Source organism: Biomphalaria glabrata, chromosome 17, assembly GCF_947242115.1.
Source record: "Biomphalaria glabrata chromosome 17, xgBioGlab47.1, whole genome shotgun sequence".
Classification (NCBI taxonomy): domain Eukaryota; kingdom Metazoa; phylum Mollusca; class Gastropoda; family Planorbidae; genus Biomphalaria; species Biomphalaria glabrata.
Genome location: NC_074727.1, coordinates 11987994 through 12008807, shown reverse-complemented (window position 1 = coordinate 12008807; position 20814 = coordinate 11987994). Strand labels below are relative to the sequence as shown.

The window sequence follows — 20814 nt, the reverse complement described above, 5'->3', positions numbered from 1 at the left end:
TTTTCGTTTTATTTGACCTGGGACAACAAGATTATAAATGTTGACATGGCTTAGCCTAGGGGAGAAAATTGTATAACGTGTATTGTTCTCATTATTTCATTTTACTCTCTCCCTCCCCCCCCCCTCTCTCTCTTTCTTGAATAATCTTTCGTTTTTCGCTCAAATGTTTTTCTTCCTCTATTGCCTCTCTTACCTTTCAATCTTTTTTACTCTTTGTCTTTCTCGCTCTCTCTATCTGTCTGTCTGTCTCTCGCTTCTTCCTCCCTCATCTGACTCTCTCATAGCTTACACAGGTGTCACAAGAGCGTTGCTATAACGACCAATTAGCTGATCAACATATCAACGAATATTGTCTACGAAACAAAAATAGACCAACACAACTCTCACTTTGTTGTTGTTTCTGTCCTAGTTCCTTATTTTTAAATAGCTCTCTTTTTCTTTTCGATGTCTAAATAAACAACAAAATACACATACATATGGGGTAGTTGCTTTAATTCTAGGTGTATTCAACTATTTTGTGTAATACTTATTGAAGTAAAGTTGATGGACACCACTTAGAGTTGCAGAGGAAGATACAATCTGTTCATGATCCGTGAAGCATACGTGGGCGATATACACATTAAGTTCGTATTATATCTCTTCTTCTCCCCCCCTCCTCTCTCTCTCTCTCTCTCTCTCTCTCTCTCCCTCCCTCTCTCTCTCTCTCTCTCTCTCTCCCTCCCTCTCTCTCTCTCTCTCTCTCTCTCTCAATATTGAATTTTTCAGTGTTAAGCAAAAAAAAAAAAAAAGTAGGCATGTGTATTGAGAAGGGGTGATAACTAAATGCCGTACTTTAACTCTTTCTCTCCGTAATTATTTACCACATTCTGTTGGAATCAACGTTGGTATCGTCAGTTAGGAGAGAAAGAGTTAAACTCCAGACTTTCCCTCAAATCTCTGCCTGTTGTCCCTTCTGGGGCATAAGCCCCCATTCAGCTTCCTCCAGGAGTCTCGGTTCTCTATGAGAGATGACTGCACGAGAGATGACTATACGAGAGATGACTGCACGACAGATGACTGCACGAGAAATGAATAGACAAGAGATAAGGCTACTCTTCGAGTCCTAAGATTAATGAGGAATGCAGTATTTCCTGTGGAAACACAGCCCCAGCTGTGACCTACATATTTCGCCACATCCATGGCAAGCATAATGATTGTCCGCCGGTGGTCGATTAAGATCTTCTTTCGCCGTCTACGTCTGTCCTCGGCAGCCGAGTTTCGTTTGTGTATCCTGCGGCCTTTGTAAGTGATCTCCAGCTGTCTCGTTCTGAAGCCACATGCAACCAGTTGCATTTAGTTTAAAGAGTGGTGTTTTGTGCAGGTTGGAGGCTATACAGTAGAAGTCTATATGGAATCATTAAGTCTACTGTTAGTTGTTGTTGTTGTTGTGGACTCACACAAAGTTTGCCTCATCTGAAAAGCAGATAAACTGAGAAAAAAAACTGAAAAAAACAACAACTTTCTTTTAGGACATTTCTACCTAGCACTTGGCTTGACACGCAGGCTGACGCAGCTACTAGTATTGAAAATAATTTGATGAAATATTTAGGTGCTTCTTATGCTTTTTTAATCAACTCCTGACAGCGAGGAAATGCAAACAGGAACGACCTCGTATAACTTGGCTCCACAATTTCATGGAGGACCTCAGTGGACACCAGGTGGGAAGAGGCTTCAGACGTTGCCACTGACAGATCTTTATGAAGACAACTCGCGCTCAATGCGCCGTGCTGCGCGGGAGGTCCTAAGTCTAAGTAAGTCCTGACATTTTAATTTTGGTAATTCAAGGGGCGTAATAATAATAAAAAGGATAATCTTAGTTAGAGGAGTTACCTCTCTTTTGTTTTCCCTTTTATAAATACCTTGTATCGAGGCGTTTTGTTTCTAAAATGTTTGACATGTTTCGGATGTCCCTTCATATCTGAAGATAATGGACATCCTAGCTAAACCTCCAGCAGGACAACGGTGGGAGGGGGGTGGCAGCGGGAAGGTCAGCAAGACTATTGAATGACAGTCCAGACTCAAGAGTGCATACCACATGACCAAGCAGCCATCCTGTATTATTGCTACCAGTACTTGTCTTAGAACAAAGCTGTTATCAACTCGCTCTGCTTCTCTGCTTCTCTGCTACTCTGCTTCTCTGCTTCTCTGCTACTCTGCTTCTCTGGTACAAATCTTGTACAGGTTATATTGGCAAATCAGTCATTGTCGGTGATAGCACATGAATTAATTTTAAAAATAACCTGTTAATTTAATGATTAGTGATAATTAATTAAATTTGTTTTATATACAAAAAGGGAGATAAAATGTGCAGTATTTATTTTAAGGCGGTTCTTTCCTTTAACTTTTTTTTTCTGTTTGGGGGGGGGGTATTATCTTTAAATAAATGATTCTCTTCTTCGACCCAGACCCAACCATGCGGGACACGCACGCACATCTTCTGTCCTGAAGTGTCTCTACGTTTAGTGATTATACTAATGGTGTCAAAATGGGTTGACTGTATTATCCCTACTTTAATGTCTCATTTATCCAACATGCAAAGAAATGTATTTTGATTGCTAACTTTGTTGATATAAACATATGAGAAGTCTCTTTGTTGATATAAACATATGAGAAGTCTTCAGAATCTCTCCCTCACACTCTGTCACACAATCAATGTGAATAACTCATTGATACAAGTTCAATGTGTATATTTTTTCAATAAAAAGTATCACTTTATAAGATGTTTAGATCAAAAGGAATGAAACAAAATATGTGTGTGTATATATATGTATATATATAAATAGCTTAGAAAATAAAAACACAGAGTATTACAAACAAAAAGTTAAAAACTGTTCTCAATATAAAAATATATTTCACAAGAATATTAGAATGTTCACTATTCACTAATTCAGTGAGAAAGACTTGTATTTAGCTCCTCTATAAACAAAAATACAGCCATGTTTTCTAAAGAGATTTTTGTTGTTTTTGTAATACACATCATTTTGATGTTATTATCACTACACATATTTAAATATATTTTGAAGATACTTTGTTGGTACTGAATAGATCCATATACTTTCATAATAGTAAAAGAAGTTGAACTTAGGTCATGGTGGTTTTTACAATGCAGACAGAAGTTCTTAATTAATCCAATGATCACATGCTAATTGCTAATAAATATAACAAACATTCACTCATGTAGATCTAAAAATAGGATGATGTTTTGATATGAAGGCAAGTAGTAAAATATATTAAACTGGTCTAAAGCCAATTGACAGCAAAAAGGTCTATAGATCAGTTGTGATTAGAAGTGTAGCTAAGACATAAAGAGGACAATATTGACTAACAACATTAAGCATTGTTCTGCCCTCTGGCCAGGCATTAGAACCCATTATAAATGTTATAGAAGAAGATAATGTGGCTAATGTTTTTTGTCCTTTTTCTTCTTTTCATCGTCTGAATCCTTCTTGTGTTTCTCATCCTTGTGTTTCTCATCCTTATGTTTGTCATCCTTTTTCTTCTCATCCTTGTGCTTGTCATCCTTGTGTTTATCATCCTTATCCTTCTTCTTCTCATCCTTGTGCTTGTCATCCTTGTGCTTGTCATCTTTATCCTTTTTCTTTTCATCCTTGTGTTTCTCATCTTTATGTTTCTCTTCTTTATGTTTTTCCTCTTTGTGGTCACTCATTTTCTAAAAGCTGCCAAAAATAGAAGGAAAAAAAATATTATGGTTAAAAACAAAAACAAACAAAAACAAAACAAAACATAAAAACAACTGAGTTTTAAACATGGGTGGGGAACCTGGGTATAGCCAGGGGGCTAGGTTCAGGGTTCAAATCTGCCTTCTCACCCCACCCCCCTCTGCCACCAAATTTCATGAATGTAGATGAGGTTAAAATCCCTTCGAAGCTAAACTACAGACAATGAATTCTATGGCAGTAGACTGTGACGATCCGTTTTAGCTCACTCAAGATATCACTCAGGTCTAAGCATTTAATTAATTTATTTACTCGCTATTAATCATCAATTTTATTAATTTAGCCAATCAAGCGCTAAAAACACAGCCACCACCCCTCCAATCCAACCCCACCCCCTTTGGCAGCGATGTCACATTTGACTATCCCCACCTTGACACGTGTCACACTAGACTCTTGACAAGAGTACACTCCCTCCATCTATCGTGGCAAACATCCGTTGACCCCCCCCCCTCTTCCGGGAGCGGCTGGTCACTTCAAAGTGCCCATTCAACTCAACGCCTCGGGCAACGCTGTGCGTCTAGCACTAGCCATTATCAAGGTATAATCTCCCTTGATGTGCCGAGCTCTGATAATCTCCCCTTCATAATCCACCTGACCACCTGGGCTGATTTCCCGGACTTTCAACTCGCGCCTTCGCGCGGTGTCTATCTCCCGGAAACGCCGTCACGGTCAAGCGAGGATCTCTTTGTCAAAGACGCCAGATAGTCTAGACCACCTTTGCACTTATCTCCCGCCACTCACCCCCCCCCCCTTTCTATCCACGTGTATATGGACAAACTTCATCGTCCGATCTCATTCACGCTGGAGAGCCCACAGGGAGCACATCTATCTCTTGCTTGAGCTCTAGACTATTTTCATTCCCTTATTTCACTTGGATTGGTGCTTTTATCTATAGGCTACATCCGCCTGAAATCTTAGCAACCTAAAGCTGATAGCAGATTTGCTGGCACCAGATCTGTAGACATCAGACCTACTCATCCTTCAAGAGTCCAAGTAACAACGCTAGCCACAGACTCGTCACTGGCTTAACTGATTGGTAGACGCAGCTTAGCTCTGCAACCATACAAGTTGGACTGCACACGGAGCCTGGATCCACTACGCCAGCCCACCAGCAGACAGCATCAGTATCAGCCACACCAGTCTCACCAGTGCAGCACCGGACCAAAAGCTAAGCAACCAGCCTAATGACACTCAGACCATTTGGTTCTAATATCTGATGATGATAGTCTCCTATATATGTAAATACGCTAGTTTCCATACTAGCAACTGTACAGCATTTCACCTTTCATTATCTTATTTTGTATAATAAACTGTACATAAGTTTACATCTAAATATAGCATTTGTTGCCTGCATTATAACGCTGTGCTTGTAGTTTATATGTGCAAGTAAGGATTCTCAAACTATAAAATCCCCTAGACACCCAAAACGGCCAATAATTTAATCCGACTTGTCACATAGACAATAAAGGGAATAGCGACTGAAAGCTTCTCTAATATAATAATCTAAAGTAAAACTATTATTTAATTATTACTTGTATTTTAACGTGTATTATTAATTTATTGGTAGTTAAAAGTTAGGCAATCCATAGGGATATAAATGAAGGGACATAATCAATGTAAAAAATATAGTAAGCCTTTATTGAAGTTACTCCCCTTTTATTTAAATAGCTTCAAATGTTCTTGAAATTTAAATTTCTTTAATTAACATTAACATCATGAGCATCTTTTATATTATAAAGTAGAATGTGTGGTGTATGGATGTATGTATGTTACTTATAGAGGCATCAAAACCGCTTGACCAATCTTGATAAAACTAGGCAGGAATGTTCCTTGGGTACCAACTTAGACCGTAGTGTATGTATTGTAGCCCTAAAACAAACTTAAGACCCTAAAAAAAAATAAAGTTGTCCGACTCTATTACAGCTATAGTATTTTATGGATCTAGGCCATGTCTACAATGTTGACATGAGAAAAGATCGAAAGGATTTAGACCTAGATCTAATTTTAAGAAATACACTTTGCGCATATAAATTTTTACTTTGACACATGAAAAGACAAAAGAAGATCCATTGATTTCATTATATAATAAAATTAATCTTCAATTTTGTGTTTCAAAAGCATTTTTTACATTAATTAGTTCCTTATATCTGTGATTACAGATTTCCTGACGAACATTCTTTCATTAGACAATTCCGTAATGAATCGCGTACTAAATATTAATTCGTTTAATTGTTTACTTTATAATCTAATTCAACTCTAAGATGATAAAACTTCTCTTCGCACAGATAGTTTTATACTTTAACACATAAACATATTAATTAAAGTCCTTTCATTTCATATTTTGATCAAATAAACATTCAAATTTGGTTTTCTAAAGCTACATTGGCTGATGAAAACTGCGAAGCCGAGTTTAGATAGGCCTAGATCTATATTCATTCATGAATCACGTACTAAAAATTATTTCGTTTAATTGTTCACTTTATAATCCCATTCATTTAACAAGGCTATCGCTCTTTTCGTTTTTAATAGATATGAATGTATCGGCTTCGGGTAAACCCATTTTCGCAAAACTAATTTTATTTTCGTAGCGAAAGAGAAAAAACTTGAAAGGATCATTAGCTAAGTTTAACATACATCTAAATCCAATCCACTACATTAGTAAACACAAACTTAGACCCGCAGGCCGCGGGTAATGCCAGGCTAGTATACTATAAAGTAGAATGTGAGGTGTATGTATGTTACTTATAGACATAAAAACCGCTTGACCAATCTTGATAAAACTTGGTAGGAATGTTTCTTAGCCACCAACTTAGACCTTAGTGTATAACCTAACCCTAACCCTATCGCTCTTTTCGTTTTTAATAGATAAGAATGTATCGACTTCGGGTAAACCCATGTTCGCAAAACTAATTTTATTTTCGTAGCGAAAGTGAAATAACGTGAAAGGATCATTAGCTAACTTTAACATACATCTAAATCCAATCCGCTACATTAGTAAACACAAACTTAGACCCGCAGGCCGCGGGTAATGCCAGGCTAGTATTTAATATTAGCAGACATGGTGCTATTATTAACGCTACATACTTTTTTCATTATATATCTATAATTATATATATATATATATATATAAATAAAACGATTTTTCAATGTAATCCTTCATAATCTTAAACCTAAGACAGTAATTAACTATCAGTTTTGTTTCACCAAAAAAGAAAGGCCGCAGCCAAGCCAACAATACCCTCATCCTGTATGTTCCTCTTTCCCTACCCGTTATTTTTGTTTCCATGACTACAACAGCTGACCCGTCAAACTTTAACTCACGGGGACACGCATCACTAAACACACAACTGTAGCACGTTCGTTGCCTCAAAGAAATCAAAGAACTCGTAACGACGAATCAACTACAATAAAGGTCGCCTGATTTTTTTTTATTACTTGATAGTATTTTTTGCTTTTTTTTTTTTTTTTACACCATAGGCGACGCCTGCAGTCCATATTCATTGGGTTCAATATTATTTTAGCGTGCCCGCCTGATTCACGGCAATGTGTATTTTATAATTTTGGTTTATGTCATTGACTATAATTGTTCATTTGTTTATCCATGTGCGTTTAACACTTGTTTCTATACCAGTTAATACCAGGGGAGGGGAGACTTCTGCTACTGAAGACACCCTAACATACGTGGCACCAGGAGTAACAGTCCTAAAGCCGACCCTGAATAATAGTCACCTATTTTTTTTTTATTTTGGCATAAAATAAACTAGAACATTGCGACATTGACGACGTTTGTTTAAGTATATTTTAAAATCTTATTATAATCAAGGCACTACACAAAATATTTGAATCTACTGATAACTTTTACAGCCTATATAAAGTAGTTATAGATATACCCTATTCATGTACCCATTTCATTTATCTGTTTGTGACGTCACTATCGAAGCCACCGTACAATCTCACAAATCTTTTTCGCGTTGAAAATGTAAAGATGCCACTATCATTTAATTTTAATTAAGTAAATCTTTACATTGGGCTGGGTTGGGGCACACAATGCGAAGAACAACAGAAACCATTGCAAGGCATGCTCTAGACTGGAACCCTAACCCCAACCAAGTGGAATTGCCTAAAACTGAGTCCGATGACGAATTACTGTTGCGGCCCTATGCCCCACTGAGAGTCAAAGGGATTAAGTCAAGTTGCATTAGTCATTAAAGCTTTAGCAGTAAAATTATATAACATAAATGTCACAGAAATGATAAGAGACATTAGTTTCAAGTAGTTTCCACAAATCTAAATGTAAAATAGCTGAGAATGTTTTGTCTACTATCTCATATAGTATATTCAAATACAAGAACCCAGAACCAAGTATAATAACTTAGATATCTTTTCATCGCCCGTGGCCCAGTTGCGGGTCTTACAGACTCCGATCAGCAAAAAGGCTTTACCACCATTCGTGGCCACTTCATAGCCGTTGCCATCGCTATGGTTGTCATTTTTGTAAATGTCCTGTTAGAAACGTCCTCACCCAATACTGTTTATTGTGAAGCCGGTTTAAAGTACACATCTTCGCCTACGTTTCAAATAAACACTTATAGACTCTATAGACTTTATGCCTATATAGATTTGTTTTCATTATGTACACCAGCTGACCGGTGAAATGTTCAGACAGTATCGTAACCCAAGTTTCGTGAGAATTGGCGAATCGATTACTTCCGCGGCGCGGCTGCGCGACGTTTGGTTTTGTGAGTCACGTGAATTATTTGAACCTGTTTACGTGCCACGCCCACATTTCATCAGCACACCCAGTTTTTTTTTTTTTTTTTTAGATTTGTATTTGTGTTTACATTTTAGGTTTGGCCTCGATTTGTTTGACGTCGTAAAAAAAACAACAACGCAAATTTAAAACAAGCAAACAAACAAAAACTACTAAACTTTAACCTTTACGTTTTTGAAAACGCTTCACTTGCAATTCGATGTGTAGATACTAGATCTAGATCTAGATGCTACCGAAAACAGTTTTAACTGGCAAGAAGGCACGCACACTTGGCCTTCAGACCGTTACACCGTGTCCCTGGCAAAACTGGTTTGTTTAGTGATGGGTCGTCAATGACAACGGCAGTGTGTGTGTGTAGTAATGTTTATTTAAGATATTTAAAACGTATTTTCCTTCTATCTGAATGGACATTGTGTATGTAAGTGTACCGAGTATTTAGCTAAGGGAACACACCCAGCGCAGTAAAACATGGATGTAAACAAAAGGATAATTCTGCTGACGTCGACAATGTTATTGTTTTAGGATAAAAGTAGGTCACGTAGGACCACTACTTTTGAGATGAAAGCGTTTTCTATTGTGCCTTTTCTTTCCCCTTCAAACACCTAGTAGCTATGGGCTGCAGTCTGCTTGGTTAAATAGATCTTTTTTTTATCGAGGGCAGTGCAGTGCAGTGTTTTTAGTGGTCCATCACTGTAAAAAAGTAATAAGTAATTCTTTTCCCAATACGGTTGGCTGCATCTTGTGAACGAATGTACCCCATTCCACGCACGCACACACTAACAATGGAATAAGAAATGTTTCTTTTTCTTTGTGCCTTTCTGAATTGTTCCCATTGCTATCTGAGGGTAGGGTAGATGATGTAAGGGTCATCTGTTTCCGTGGACCACGGTTAACGAGGGTGTCATGTGGCCAGCACAAGGACCTTAACTTTCACGCAAAATCTCTTTCGCGTTGATAAATTAAAGATTCCACCATATCGGGCACACAATGCGAAGAGCAACAGAAACCATTGCAATACCCGCTGGAACTCACAGGGGAGAAACTCAGAGGCGCCCAGAGATTCCAAAATTAAAAATCCCAGTCTACACCAGGATATTCGAATCCAGGACCTCGTTTCGGAAGCCAAGCGCTTTACCACTCAGCCACCGCGCCTCCTGTCTTTCTGAATCTTGTCGAGAATTTCATCATTTATCGTTCAAAAACAAAAACGGTTTTTTTTTGTTGTTGTTGTTCTTTCAACGTGAACCTTTCTATTTTAGCAGGTGTTAGAACCTTGCCGTGTTTATCTAGGTTCTGGATCTACCATGTGTGTTTTTATTTCCTTCTGAACCCGCCCCTGGTGTCTGAATGTGTGTGTGTGTGTGTGTATCACGTGGTGTCTCATTCATACGTGACAGTGGAGTACATTGAAACTAGTCTGAACGATTCAGTTTTAACAACTTGACAGAAAAAAAAAATAGGTTACATATTTGTGATGATCTTTAGATCTAGGTTTGGGTAACACAAATATAAGAGAGAGAGGGGTGGGGGTATTTTATGTATATGTAGATAGCTTGTAACGGCAGTCAGCTGATACTGGAATGTATGAAGTCTGAGTTGGGTTTCATATAGTCACTTTTTTCTCGTTTTAGCATATCTTAAAGCTCGCCCAGTGTGTGGGTGTTTATAAATGTGTCCTTTGTAACTGGTTGGGGGTCGTAAAATTAGATTTCTTTAATTGTTTTCTATAAGAACAGGTTCCTAGAGTATTTGTGTGTGAGAGAGAGAGAGAGTTCATTAGGCCAACATTAGGCTTACTGTGCTGATTATTTTAATTCACTTATTTTACTTGTAAGACCTATTATTTCATGCTACTTTGATGGTTTGTGAACTAACATGGATGTTTGCTTAGTTTTGTGTGAACGTCATATATGGATGATCCTTGAGTATCTGTCAACTCTTCACCCAGTTTTCGCTTAAAGTATAAATTGAACCGGGGCCGGTCCTACAGATTGCGGGGCCCACTGCGGCCGCATAGGTTGCAGTGGCCTAAGGCCGGCCCTGAATTGAACACATATATCTGCAAACAATGATTGTTTGACCACAGAAAGAAGCCTATGTGACGATGGTTTGCACATTTTACAGACGTGAATAAATGATGAAAGGAGCCATAGATGAAAAGTACAACGAGACATCCCTCGTCACTCTACCCCCTTCACAGTTGGCTTGTGTCAATACTTAGCAGTTTGAAACGAGTTCATTCATGTCTACGGACCCGTGCAATGTGCACACCAGGAAGGCCTCGGTCAATAGTGCAACATTTAATCTAAATATGCGTAGGTTTGGCCAGGTAAAGCCTGCTATACGTCATCGCCCAAGTACGCTGGTGGCGTTCACAGGAGTTGCCAATTTTTTAGCGTTTTTATTTTAGATCTGTTGGCTACATATTTTATAACTCGAAAATGAGGGAGGGGGTTAGGGCTGTTAATTGGGCGATGACCAATTCAGTGATTAGCTAGCAACCTTTTTTTTTTTAAAGTACGGCTAAGTAAAAGTCATTGCGAGAAGAAAGTCCTGGAACAGAAGAACGTTTCGGTATGTTTAGTAATCTTTAACTTTTCTTTTTACTCCTATAGGATTGTGAAAGTGGGGCACTGAACGCTGAGGCTGAAAGAAGAATCCAAGCCTTTGAAAGTAAATGTTACAGAAAAATGCTGGGTATCAAAGACCAGGAAAAGAAGACAAATAATAATGTTCTAGATTCTAGAAAAAATAGTGCATGAAGCCTTTTTCGGCCCGGGAAGGGGGCCCACATCACAGGCCACGTCATAGGCCATATCATCGTTTCGTGGAGTCGAGTGTCAACGCATCACGGGCCGGATGTGGCCCGCTGACAGTAGTTTGGGCATCACTGTATTATTTAAATGATGACACAGGGTTAGTAACTTAGTAGCTTCAGTGCTGTGAAATGTTTCAGCACTGGAGCTCAATTCCACCCAAACGTGTGTGACGAACCGTTTTAGCTCACTCGAGGTATCACTCAGGTCTAAGCATTTAATTAATTTATTTACTCGCTATTAATCATCAATTTTATTAATTTAGCCAATCAAGCGCTAAAAAACACAGCCACCACCCCTCCAATCCAACCCCACCCCCTTTGGCAGCGATGTCACATTTTACTATCCCCACTTTGACACGTGTCACACTAGACTCTTGACAAGAGTACACTCCCTCCATCTATCGTGGCAAACATCCGTTGACCCCCCCCCCCCCTTTTCGGGAGCGGCTGGTCACTTTAAAGCGCCCATTCAACTCAACGCCTCGGGCAACGTCTATATACCGGAAACGCTGTCACGGTCAAGCGATGATCTCTTTGTCAAAGACGCCAGGTAGTCTAGACCACCTTTGCACTTGCCTCCCGCCACTCACCCCCCCCCTTTCTATCCACGTGTATATGGACAAACTTCGTCGTCCGATCTCATTCACGCTGGAGAGCCCACAGGGAGCACATCTATCTCTTGCTTGAGCTCTAGACTATTTTCATTCCCTTATTTCACTTTGGATTGGTGCTTTTATCTATAGGCTACACCCGCCTGAAATCTTAGCAACCTAAAGCTGATAGCAGATTTGCTGGCACCAGATCTGTAGACATCAGACCTACTCATCCTTCAAGAGTCCAAGTAACAACGCTAGCCACAGACTCGTCACTGGCTTAACTGATTGGTAGACGCAGCTTAGCTCTGCAACCATACAAGTTGGACTGCACACGGAGCCTGGATCCACTACGCCAGCCCACCAGCAGACAGCATCAGTATCAGCCACACCAGTCTCACCAGTGCAGCACAGGACCAAAAGCTAAGCAACCAGCCTAATGACACTCAGACCATTTGGTTCTAATATCTGATGATGATAGTCTCCTAATGTAAATACGCTAAATCCCATTCTAGCATCTGTACAGCATTTTACCTTTTAACTATCCTTTGTATAATAAACTGTACATAATTTTACATCTAAATATAGTATTTGTTGCCTGCATTATAACGCTGTGCTTGTAGTTTATATGTGCAAGTAAGGATTCTCAAACTATAAAATCCCCTAGACACCCAAAACGGCCAAATCTTTAATCCGACTTGTCACAATGGCGAGCCTCGTCCGGGATTTACCCAACTAATACTGCAAGCACAGCAGGCAACTCCCCAGTATTTTAACTATCATCATTGTTAGAGCACAAGACTAAAGAGTGTCATTCAGAGCTATTTTAATTTTCTAATTTTGTATTGCTGTAATTGTACTTCTTTTACAGGTTCTTAAGCACCAAACAAAGGTTAATACCACCCTTCCTGTATCTCTTAAGTAATTGCTTTCAGCAACTCCATCATCGTCTCCACCTCTTACTCTACCTTCCGCCTTTCCCCTTCATCACCCACCCCTCACCATACTAGCACCCCTCACCACCATGGCAAGTGGCACACGCTCCAAAGCGGACTCTGACATGAAACAAAAAATAGCTGAACTCAGAGAACTCGCGGCCGTCATGTATGACGATGAGGCAAAGCAGAAAGAATATGTGAGGGCAGAATTTGAGAAGGAGAGGGAAGAGAGTAGAAAGGAGAAGGAAAGGGAACATGAAATAGCTATGGAAAGAGAGAAAAGGGAAGCTGAAGTAGCTATAGCTATAGCTATAGCTAAAGAAAAGGAAATCACGGAGCGAGAAAGGGAAAAAGAAAAACAAATAACTGAGAGAGAAAGGATAGCCGCGGAGAAAGAGAACGGAACCGCCAGTCAAGCTTCCTCCGGATCTCGCCCGGCTAGCCCTGCCTCCCAGCAAAGTTCCTCAAACGGCCTACCCCACATGCCAATGGAGCACTTCGACGACAAGACAGAGAACATCGAAGTTTATCTTGTCCGTTTCGAAGAAGTTGCGAGCTACTACGGTCTGCCAGAGGAGAAATGGTGCTTCCAGCTATCCCAATGCCTCCGAGGCAAAGCCTACGAAGTATACTCTAAACTCCCCTCCGGCCAGCGAGAAGACTACGCAGCCCTCAAACAGGCGCTACTCGTCCAATTCGAGCTGACTGCCGAGGCTTACCAAAAGAAATTCAGGACATCCCGCCTAGAGCGCCGAGAGACCTACGGTAATCTCTGCGACAGGTTGGACAAATACCTGAAGAGGTGGCACACTCTTAGCGAACTGCCAGAGACTTTGGACGGCCTAGTGAGCCTCATACTCGCAGAGCAGTTGCTAGAGTGCATGCCTAACGAGGTCAAAATCTTTGTAAGGGAGCAGCAAGCCGCTACACCAGCCGACATAGCTTCAGCTGCAGACCGGTACGCGACTGCCCGCAAAGACGTTAAGGACATCAAAAGCAAGACCTCAGCCTCGGACAAACCAGAGGACCAGCCCACTTCTTCCAACAAACACGCTCCTTCTAGCCAACCCTCTCCTTTTGCTAAACCTCATCACCAAAAAGCACCAATCCAACGACCAGCCACGCCTACTAGCTACGACAGACGAAGCCACCCGCCTCGACATGGCCAGACCAATAACCATCACCGTGACCGGAACAGCACGAGTGATCACAGGCCCAATCGACAGCATCAGGCCCCACGTACTGTGTCAGCCATGACTGAGCTCCCTGAACCCTCTTTGCATAATCAGCCATCGCCTCTTGATGAGGAAGAGGAGGACTATTACGTCATATCAGCGCTGACCGTGGCCCCTGTACCCACTGCTTGTGGCCTTACCCAACCGATACCGCCTCACCCCATCGTATCACCCCCTGGGGTAGAGATTATTCTGATTAACGGATCTCCTGTCCAGGCACTATTCGATTCCGGATGTGAGGTGAGCTCTGTCATCAGCAAAGCACTGGTCGACCCATCGGATCTCACTGGTGGATCAGTGACGGTTCAATCTCTAGACCGTGGCATTCCTCCGAAGGTGTATCCTATCGCTCGGGTCCACGTAGAATGCAAGTATGTACATGGCACCATTGATGCAGTAGTCATGGACTCGCCAGTATACGACTTTGTTCTAGGCTCCAGGTACATACCTCTAGGAGTTGTCAATAAACCATACTTCTCTCTGCCTGTCGGTAGAATGACAAAGCAGAAACGTGGCAGCAACCAGCCGGTTGGAAGCCCTGGTCGCCACTCTAACAAACCCTTTACTGGCTCTTCAGCCAAGCTCAAGCCGCGCCACCCTGGCACTGGCACTGCTAGGAAGTCACGAGGTAAGCGAAATACCTGCACTCGTGAGAGTTCTTGTAACTCCCGCTCTTCAGCTATCAAACCACTAATGCCTGGCACTGATCCTGCCAGGAAGTCACAGAAGAAAGTGAACTTTCACTCTCGTGAAAGTGGGCCTCATCACAGCTCCACACCCCCTATAAGGCCACTCTCCCCTGACATTGACCGTGTCAGGAAAATTAGAGGTAAGCCGATCAATCGCACTCACGAAGAAACGCCTCACTATGGCTTTAGAGATAAGCCCCGTCCAACGTACGCGCATTGGGCACTCCGCCATAACACTTATCCCACTTACTGGTCTGCCCCAAGAAGGAGATGTACCCAATCCTATCAACCCGGCCTATTACCCCAGGTTTCCAGAATTGCCCCTTCCACGTGGCAATCCACCTGCGGACAGAACATAGGCGACAGCGGACCCTTAGGACGGACACCCCTCTGGACCTTGGCAACCTCTTAACTACTGGGAAAGTTTTCTTAAATGCTACGACCGACAGTAGACGAAACTTGAGCGATACCAACGTGAGCACTTTATAGATCTTTTAACCAAGACCTATCTTACGCGGGGAGGGTTGTGACGAACCGTTTTAGCTCACTCGAGGTATCACTCAGGTCTAAGCATTTAATTAATTTATTTACTCGCTATTAATCATCAATTTTATTAATTTAGCCAATCAAGCGCTAAAATACACAGCCACCACCCCTCCAATCCAACCCCACCCCCTTTGGCAGCGATGTCACATTTTACTATCCCCACTTTGACACGTGTCACACTAGACTCTTGACAAGAGTACACTCCCTCCATCTATCGTGGCAAACATCCGTTGACCCCCCCCCCCCTTTTCGGGAGCGGCTGGTCACTTCAAAGCGCCCATTCAACTCAACGCCTCGGGCAACGTCTATATACCGGAAACGCTGTCACGGTCAAGCGATGATCTCTTTGTCAAAGACGCCAGGTAGTCTAGACCACCTTTGCACTTGCCTCCCGCCACTCACCCCCCCCTTTCTATCCACGTGTATATGGACAAACTTCGTCGTCCGATCTCATTCACGCTGGAGAGCCCACAGGGAGCACATCTATCTCTTGCTTGAGCTCTAGACTATTTTCATTCCCTTATTTCACTTTGGATTGGTGCTTTTATCTATAGGCTACACCCGCCTGAAATCTTAGCAACCTAAAGCTGATAGCAGATTTGCTGGCACCAGATCTGTAGACATCAGACCTACTCATCCTTCAAGAGTCCAAGTAACAACGCTAGCCACAGACTCGTCACTGGCTTAACTGATTGGTAGACGCAGCTTAGCTCTGCAACCATACAAGTTGGACTGCACACGGAGCCTGGATCCACTACGCCAGCCCACCAGCAGACAGCATCAGTATCAGCCACACCAGTCTCACCAGTGCAGCACAGGACCAAAAGCTAAGCAACCAGCCTAATGACACTCAGACCATTTGGTTCTAATATCTGATGATGATAGTCTCCTAATGTAAATACGCTAAATCCCATTCTAGCATCTGTACAGCATTTTACCTTTTAACTATCCTTTGTATAATAAACTGTACATAATTTTACATCTAAATATAGTATTTGTTGCCTGCATTATAACGCTGTGCTTGTAGTTTATATGTGCAAGTAAGGATTCTCAAACTATAAAATCCCCTAGACACCCAAAACGGCCAAATCTTTAATCCGACTTGTCACAACGTGGCAGAAGGAAAGGTGCTAGTGAATCAAGGTGCTAGTGAATCAAGGTGCTAGTGAATCACTGCCCTGTTCGATTGGGCCATGAAACAGTCGTTTGTTGGCTCATTAGGTTTCAGTATGCTTTGAGATGCACAGATCTACACAACCTGATTTGCCAAAGTGTGTTTTGCACAGTAAGATTTTCAACTGGGGAAAGGGCTTTTTTTTTTTTTTAAAAAAATTGACCTTGTTATTGATCTAGGTCTTCCAAAGTCCAGATTCTGTACTAAACAAATAGTATTTACTTAACACCTTGAAAAAAAAAAGCAAGCTTTCGGTGCACACCTACGCTCCACTCTTCGCCTCTGACCTCGTAATATTTCAATGAAGTTGCACTTTTCACAACATAGCACCTTTTTACCCCCTCCCCCAAACTAGTTAATAGAGAGAAGCCTGCCAAGACTGTATTACATTCAGACAGTTAGGTCACCAAAACCTGACAGCTAAAAATGTCAAATCTTAAAAACTCAAGGCCGCTGATAAAAAGAAAACAAGCACTCAAAAGTTCTTAGGTATTGTCTTGTTTTTTTGTGGGTTTATCTTGAAGAAAAAAAAACACTAAAAACATCTTTTGGACCTTGCAGCCACCGGGGCCAATGCTGCTAAACCTATTCGTTTCAATAGCCGCACGTTTAACAAGGATGTCATGTGGCCAGCACAACAACTAACCACTTTTTACTTTCCTTAACTAATATCGAGGATTCATCAGTTAGCTGTACTCAAGGGCGTCATACAAATCCCAATTTAAACAGCAATTCCAGTCATGACTCAAACTTGTGACTCTTTCGTTAGATATTTTGCTTTGCTCTCAATCCAGTTAGACTTTTATAAGAATTGTATTCCCTGAAGATAAAATACCGGAATGCGAATGACGTAATGGCGTTATGAAGAACCTTTAAGTCAGGGCTCAAAAATAGATTGAAAGTGGCAGAAAGGAAAATGAGTCCTGTATGTATACGCATATTTATTTTAAAAAAAAATATATTTCCAATGCGTAGAGCAACTTGAACGAGGAATTGTGTTTGATATTGGAATATGTATACGTCTGCAAACGACTACTTTTCAATGAATCCTTTGGGCCCCAATAAGTAATGGGCCTGGGCCGCCCTGGGCGCATGATTGCTACTCCACTGGACAAGAGGTGAATGCAGTGGAAGTAGCTTTAATTAAGTCTATTTATAACCTAAGTAAATTTGGTCGGAATCAAATTTGGTCTCTGTCTTATCGTACATTGGTCCTGTATCAAACTATATGTGAACAAGGAAACCATGTTCCAGACGACATAGACAGACCATAAATCACGTTATTAAGACGTAGACTCTAATGTCACTCTATACAAGCTATCATCAAAGTAAAAGCAATTAACTTACCAGGCACTAGAACACTAGTCTAAGTACTGTTGAAGTTTTTAGTATAGCAACCAATCAAAACAACTACGCGTGCAGCGATACTGGGAGTCCAACACAGTCTGAGACGCGACGAAGCGATTCCCCGGGCGAATCTATTGGCTGTCGTCACGTGGGGCTAGCTTCCTCGGCGTTACTAAAATAGAATATACTCGTCAATAACGTAGCCACTTTTTTTTTCAGTAATCGACTTCGTGGTATTGAAAGAAGAATGTTCTGCTGATCAGACTGGCTGTCAATAAATCAATGTATCTATATTCATTGAATAGAAAGAAGCAATCAATGTGTAAGGTCATAAAAGAAGAAAGAAGCTCTCTGTCAACATTAATTTGAAAACTGCAGGATAATGAGAGTCAAATGGGTCTCAAATTCAAATAGGCCCACTAAATATAGGGGGGGGGGGGGGGGCAGGAGAAATTAAGTAGAAGCCTGGATAAATTACACACATCAACAAAATGACTGCAGACAGAAATTAAAAAAAAAAAAAAAAAAAAAAAAATAACCACCTCAATATACAGTGGTGTCCATGGAGAATTGAACTCAACTTGACAAATGCCAGTGTTGATGCTCAGTCGTTGGTTTGAAGCTCCAAACATCTAGTACAACCAAACGAATGTAAGCGTTGTTACATTTATTTTTGTGTTTGTTGTTAGTTTGTTTTGTTTGTTTTCTTGTAGTCTCCCTTGTTCAGTGTGTTTACGCGTTATTCTCAAGTACGTTATTAGTGTGTCTGAAACATCGGTGTTGTAATTAAATCTTAATTGATAACACAACAGGCGTATTAGATATTAAGTATAGAACTTATAAATAGACTTGAACAAACGTCTCGAATATATTCAACTTAATGTAACTTTTATTAACAATATACACAGGTTCCACCTGAAAGTAGATGCATATAAAAACAAGGCATATCTCACTTCAAAAGCAAGTCCTTTCAGTCTCAAGACTTTCCAAGTCAAAACAAGTTTTAAAAAAACTTATCTGACGAGAAGAACTCCACATTAACAACTATCTCTCAGTAGGGAGGCAACGTAGAAATTATCTCAATTTTTCAACATCAAACAAAATAATAGGCTTAAAAATAATTAATTTCCAATGATTAATTGACAAACTGGTTAATTTTAAAATTGATATATGTTTTGTAAAGTACCGGGTACAATAAGTCCTAGATGATCTGCTATTCCTAGCTAACGTGCTTCATGTACCCGGGTTTAGAGTTAGAGTGACTTATACTCGCTTTTGCGATTATTTTCCGTGGATTTCTGAGATATTTTTAGTGAATATACAAACCACTGGAATACCCCACCTCATCCTCCATGACTACAAACCAGTTGGTCCAGTGGCGTAGCATCTATGGCGCGAAGGGGTTAACGAGCCCGGGCCCACGACATTTAGGGGCCCACAGCCTGTGGCGTAACAACCATGGCGTGAAGGGGCTCATTGCGCTTGAGTCAATGACTCATGACCAGTTGGGGCCCTCTTGGGATGACACCAAAGTGAAAGTAAAATTGTACTTTGTGAAACCCAATTTAAAACAGATCGTTTGATTCTGTTAAGAAGTTGTAGAAACATTGACTTTTAAAATGTGTAGAGAGTCATAACTAAATCAAACCTAATGACATTATTACTTACAAAGATAAAAGGTACGATCCTTAAACTGGCACTGGAATGTCTTTTGATAATTGTACCAATATATTCAGATTACAAAAATAAAAGGTACGATCCTTGCACTGGCATTGGAATGTCATTCAGATTACTCATTTTTTGTCACACACTCAATTTGTCGTATAGTGGGGAGGGGGGCCCGCCGATATATTCTTGTATCCGGGCCCTTGTGTGCCTAACGCCACTGAGTTGCTCTGCAGCAAGGTCTTATATATATAAGGGTCCTTTCCCTATCCGTCACCTGGTAACGCACTTGGTAGAAGGTGGTGTGAAACCTAGCGGAATTTCGAGAGACAGTAGAGCGTGTGCGTTTCTAGAGGGTTTGGTCATAGCAATATTATCAGACTGTATTACTTAACATATCAGAATGTAATACTTTACACATCGCAATATTATTAGACTGTAATACCTAACAAATCAGAATGTAATACTTTACACACGGTAGTATTATCCTCGTGTTGGCAGCAAGATGTCTTGTGGTGTGCCTGCTATGTTCGCGCAAAAACGTCAACCACACGTCATAAAAAAGAAAATGTGCCCCCCTCCCCAACGTAAGAAAGACGAGAAGACTCTAGAATTGCATTGGCGAAGACGTGTATTAAAATGTCTTCTCCAAAAGACGGTCAGTATCGACCCTGTTGCAGACGCTTCTCTCGAAAGCTTTATGAAAGGCTGTACGTATAAGATACAACGAGGTTCAAATTTGTAAACATTAGTAGTAATGTTTTTAATTGATTGATACTCAAATATGGATTTATAAGTAGTCTTATAATGCAAAATAATACAGAATTTTTTTTGTCCTAAAAAAAAATAAAAGGCCGCCTTCGTGTCCCCCTTGTCAGTACATCATTGGATTGAAGTGAGTACTGTTTGGGGTCAGTAACACTAGTGTCCTCCTAGTTAACACCTGACATTACAAGACTTTGGCTAATGAACAATGTTTCAGAGAACACGAGCACACCATTGTGACAGATTTGTAAAGTATAACAGTCTGATGTGTAAAGTATTACAGTCTGATGTGTTAAGTATAATAATCTGATGTGTTAAGTATAACAGTCTGATTTGTAAAGTATTACAGTCTGGTGTGTTAAGTATAACAGTCTGATGTGTAAAGTATAACAGTCTGATGTGTAAAGTATTAAAGTCTGATGTGTAAAGTATAACAGTCTGATGTGTAAAGTATAACAGTCTGATGTGTAAAGTATTACAGTCTGATGTGTTAAGTA

The 20814-nt window shown here is 40.6% G+C and overlaps 2 protein-coding genes across 2 annotated transcripts; one reads left to right on the top strand and one right to left on the bottom strand.

Annotated features, from left to right (window-relative positions):
- Nucleotides 1–2709: 2709 nt before the first annotated feature.
- LOC106071609 (putative uncharacterized protein DDB_G0292636) lies at nt 2710–18046 on the bottom strand. Its single transcript, XM_013231752.2, has 2 exons — nt 17888–18046; nt 2710–3716 (listed from the first exon to the last, which is right to left on the bottom strand). The coding sequence occupies exon 2, from the start codon at nt 3704–3706 to the stop codon at nt 3440–3442; it is 267 nt and encodes an 88-aa protein (XP_013087206.2). The 5' UTR covers nt 3707–3716; nt 17888–18046; the 3' UTR covers nt 2710–3439.
- Nucleotides 12950–15621, top strand: LOC129923673 (uncharacterized). Its single transcript, XM_056015822.1, has one exon. It carries the CDS (start codon nt 12983–12985, stop codon nt 15230–15232), a length of 2250 nt encoding a protein of 749 aa, XP_055871797.1. The 5' UTR covers nt 12950–12982; the 3' UTR covers nt 15233–15621.
- Nucleotides 18047–20814: the final 2768 nt, after the last annotated feature.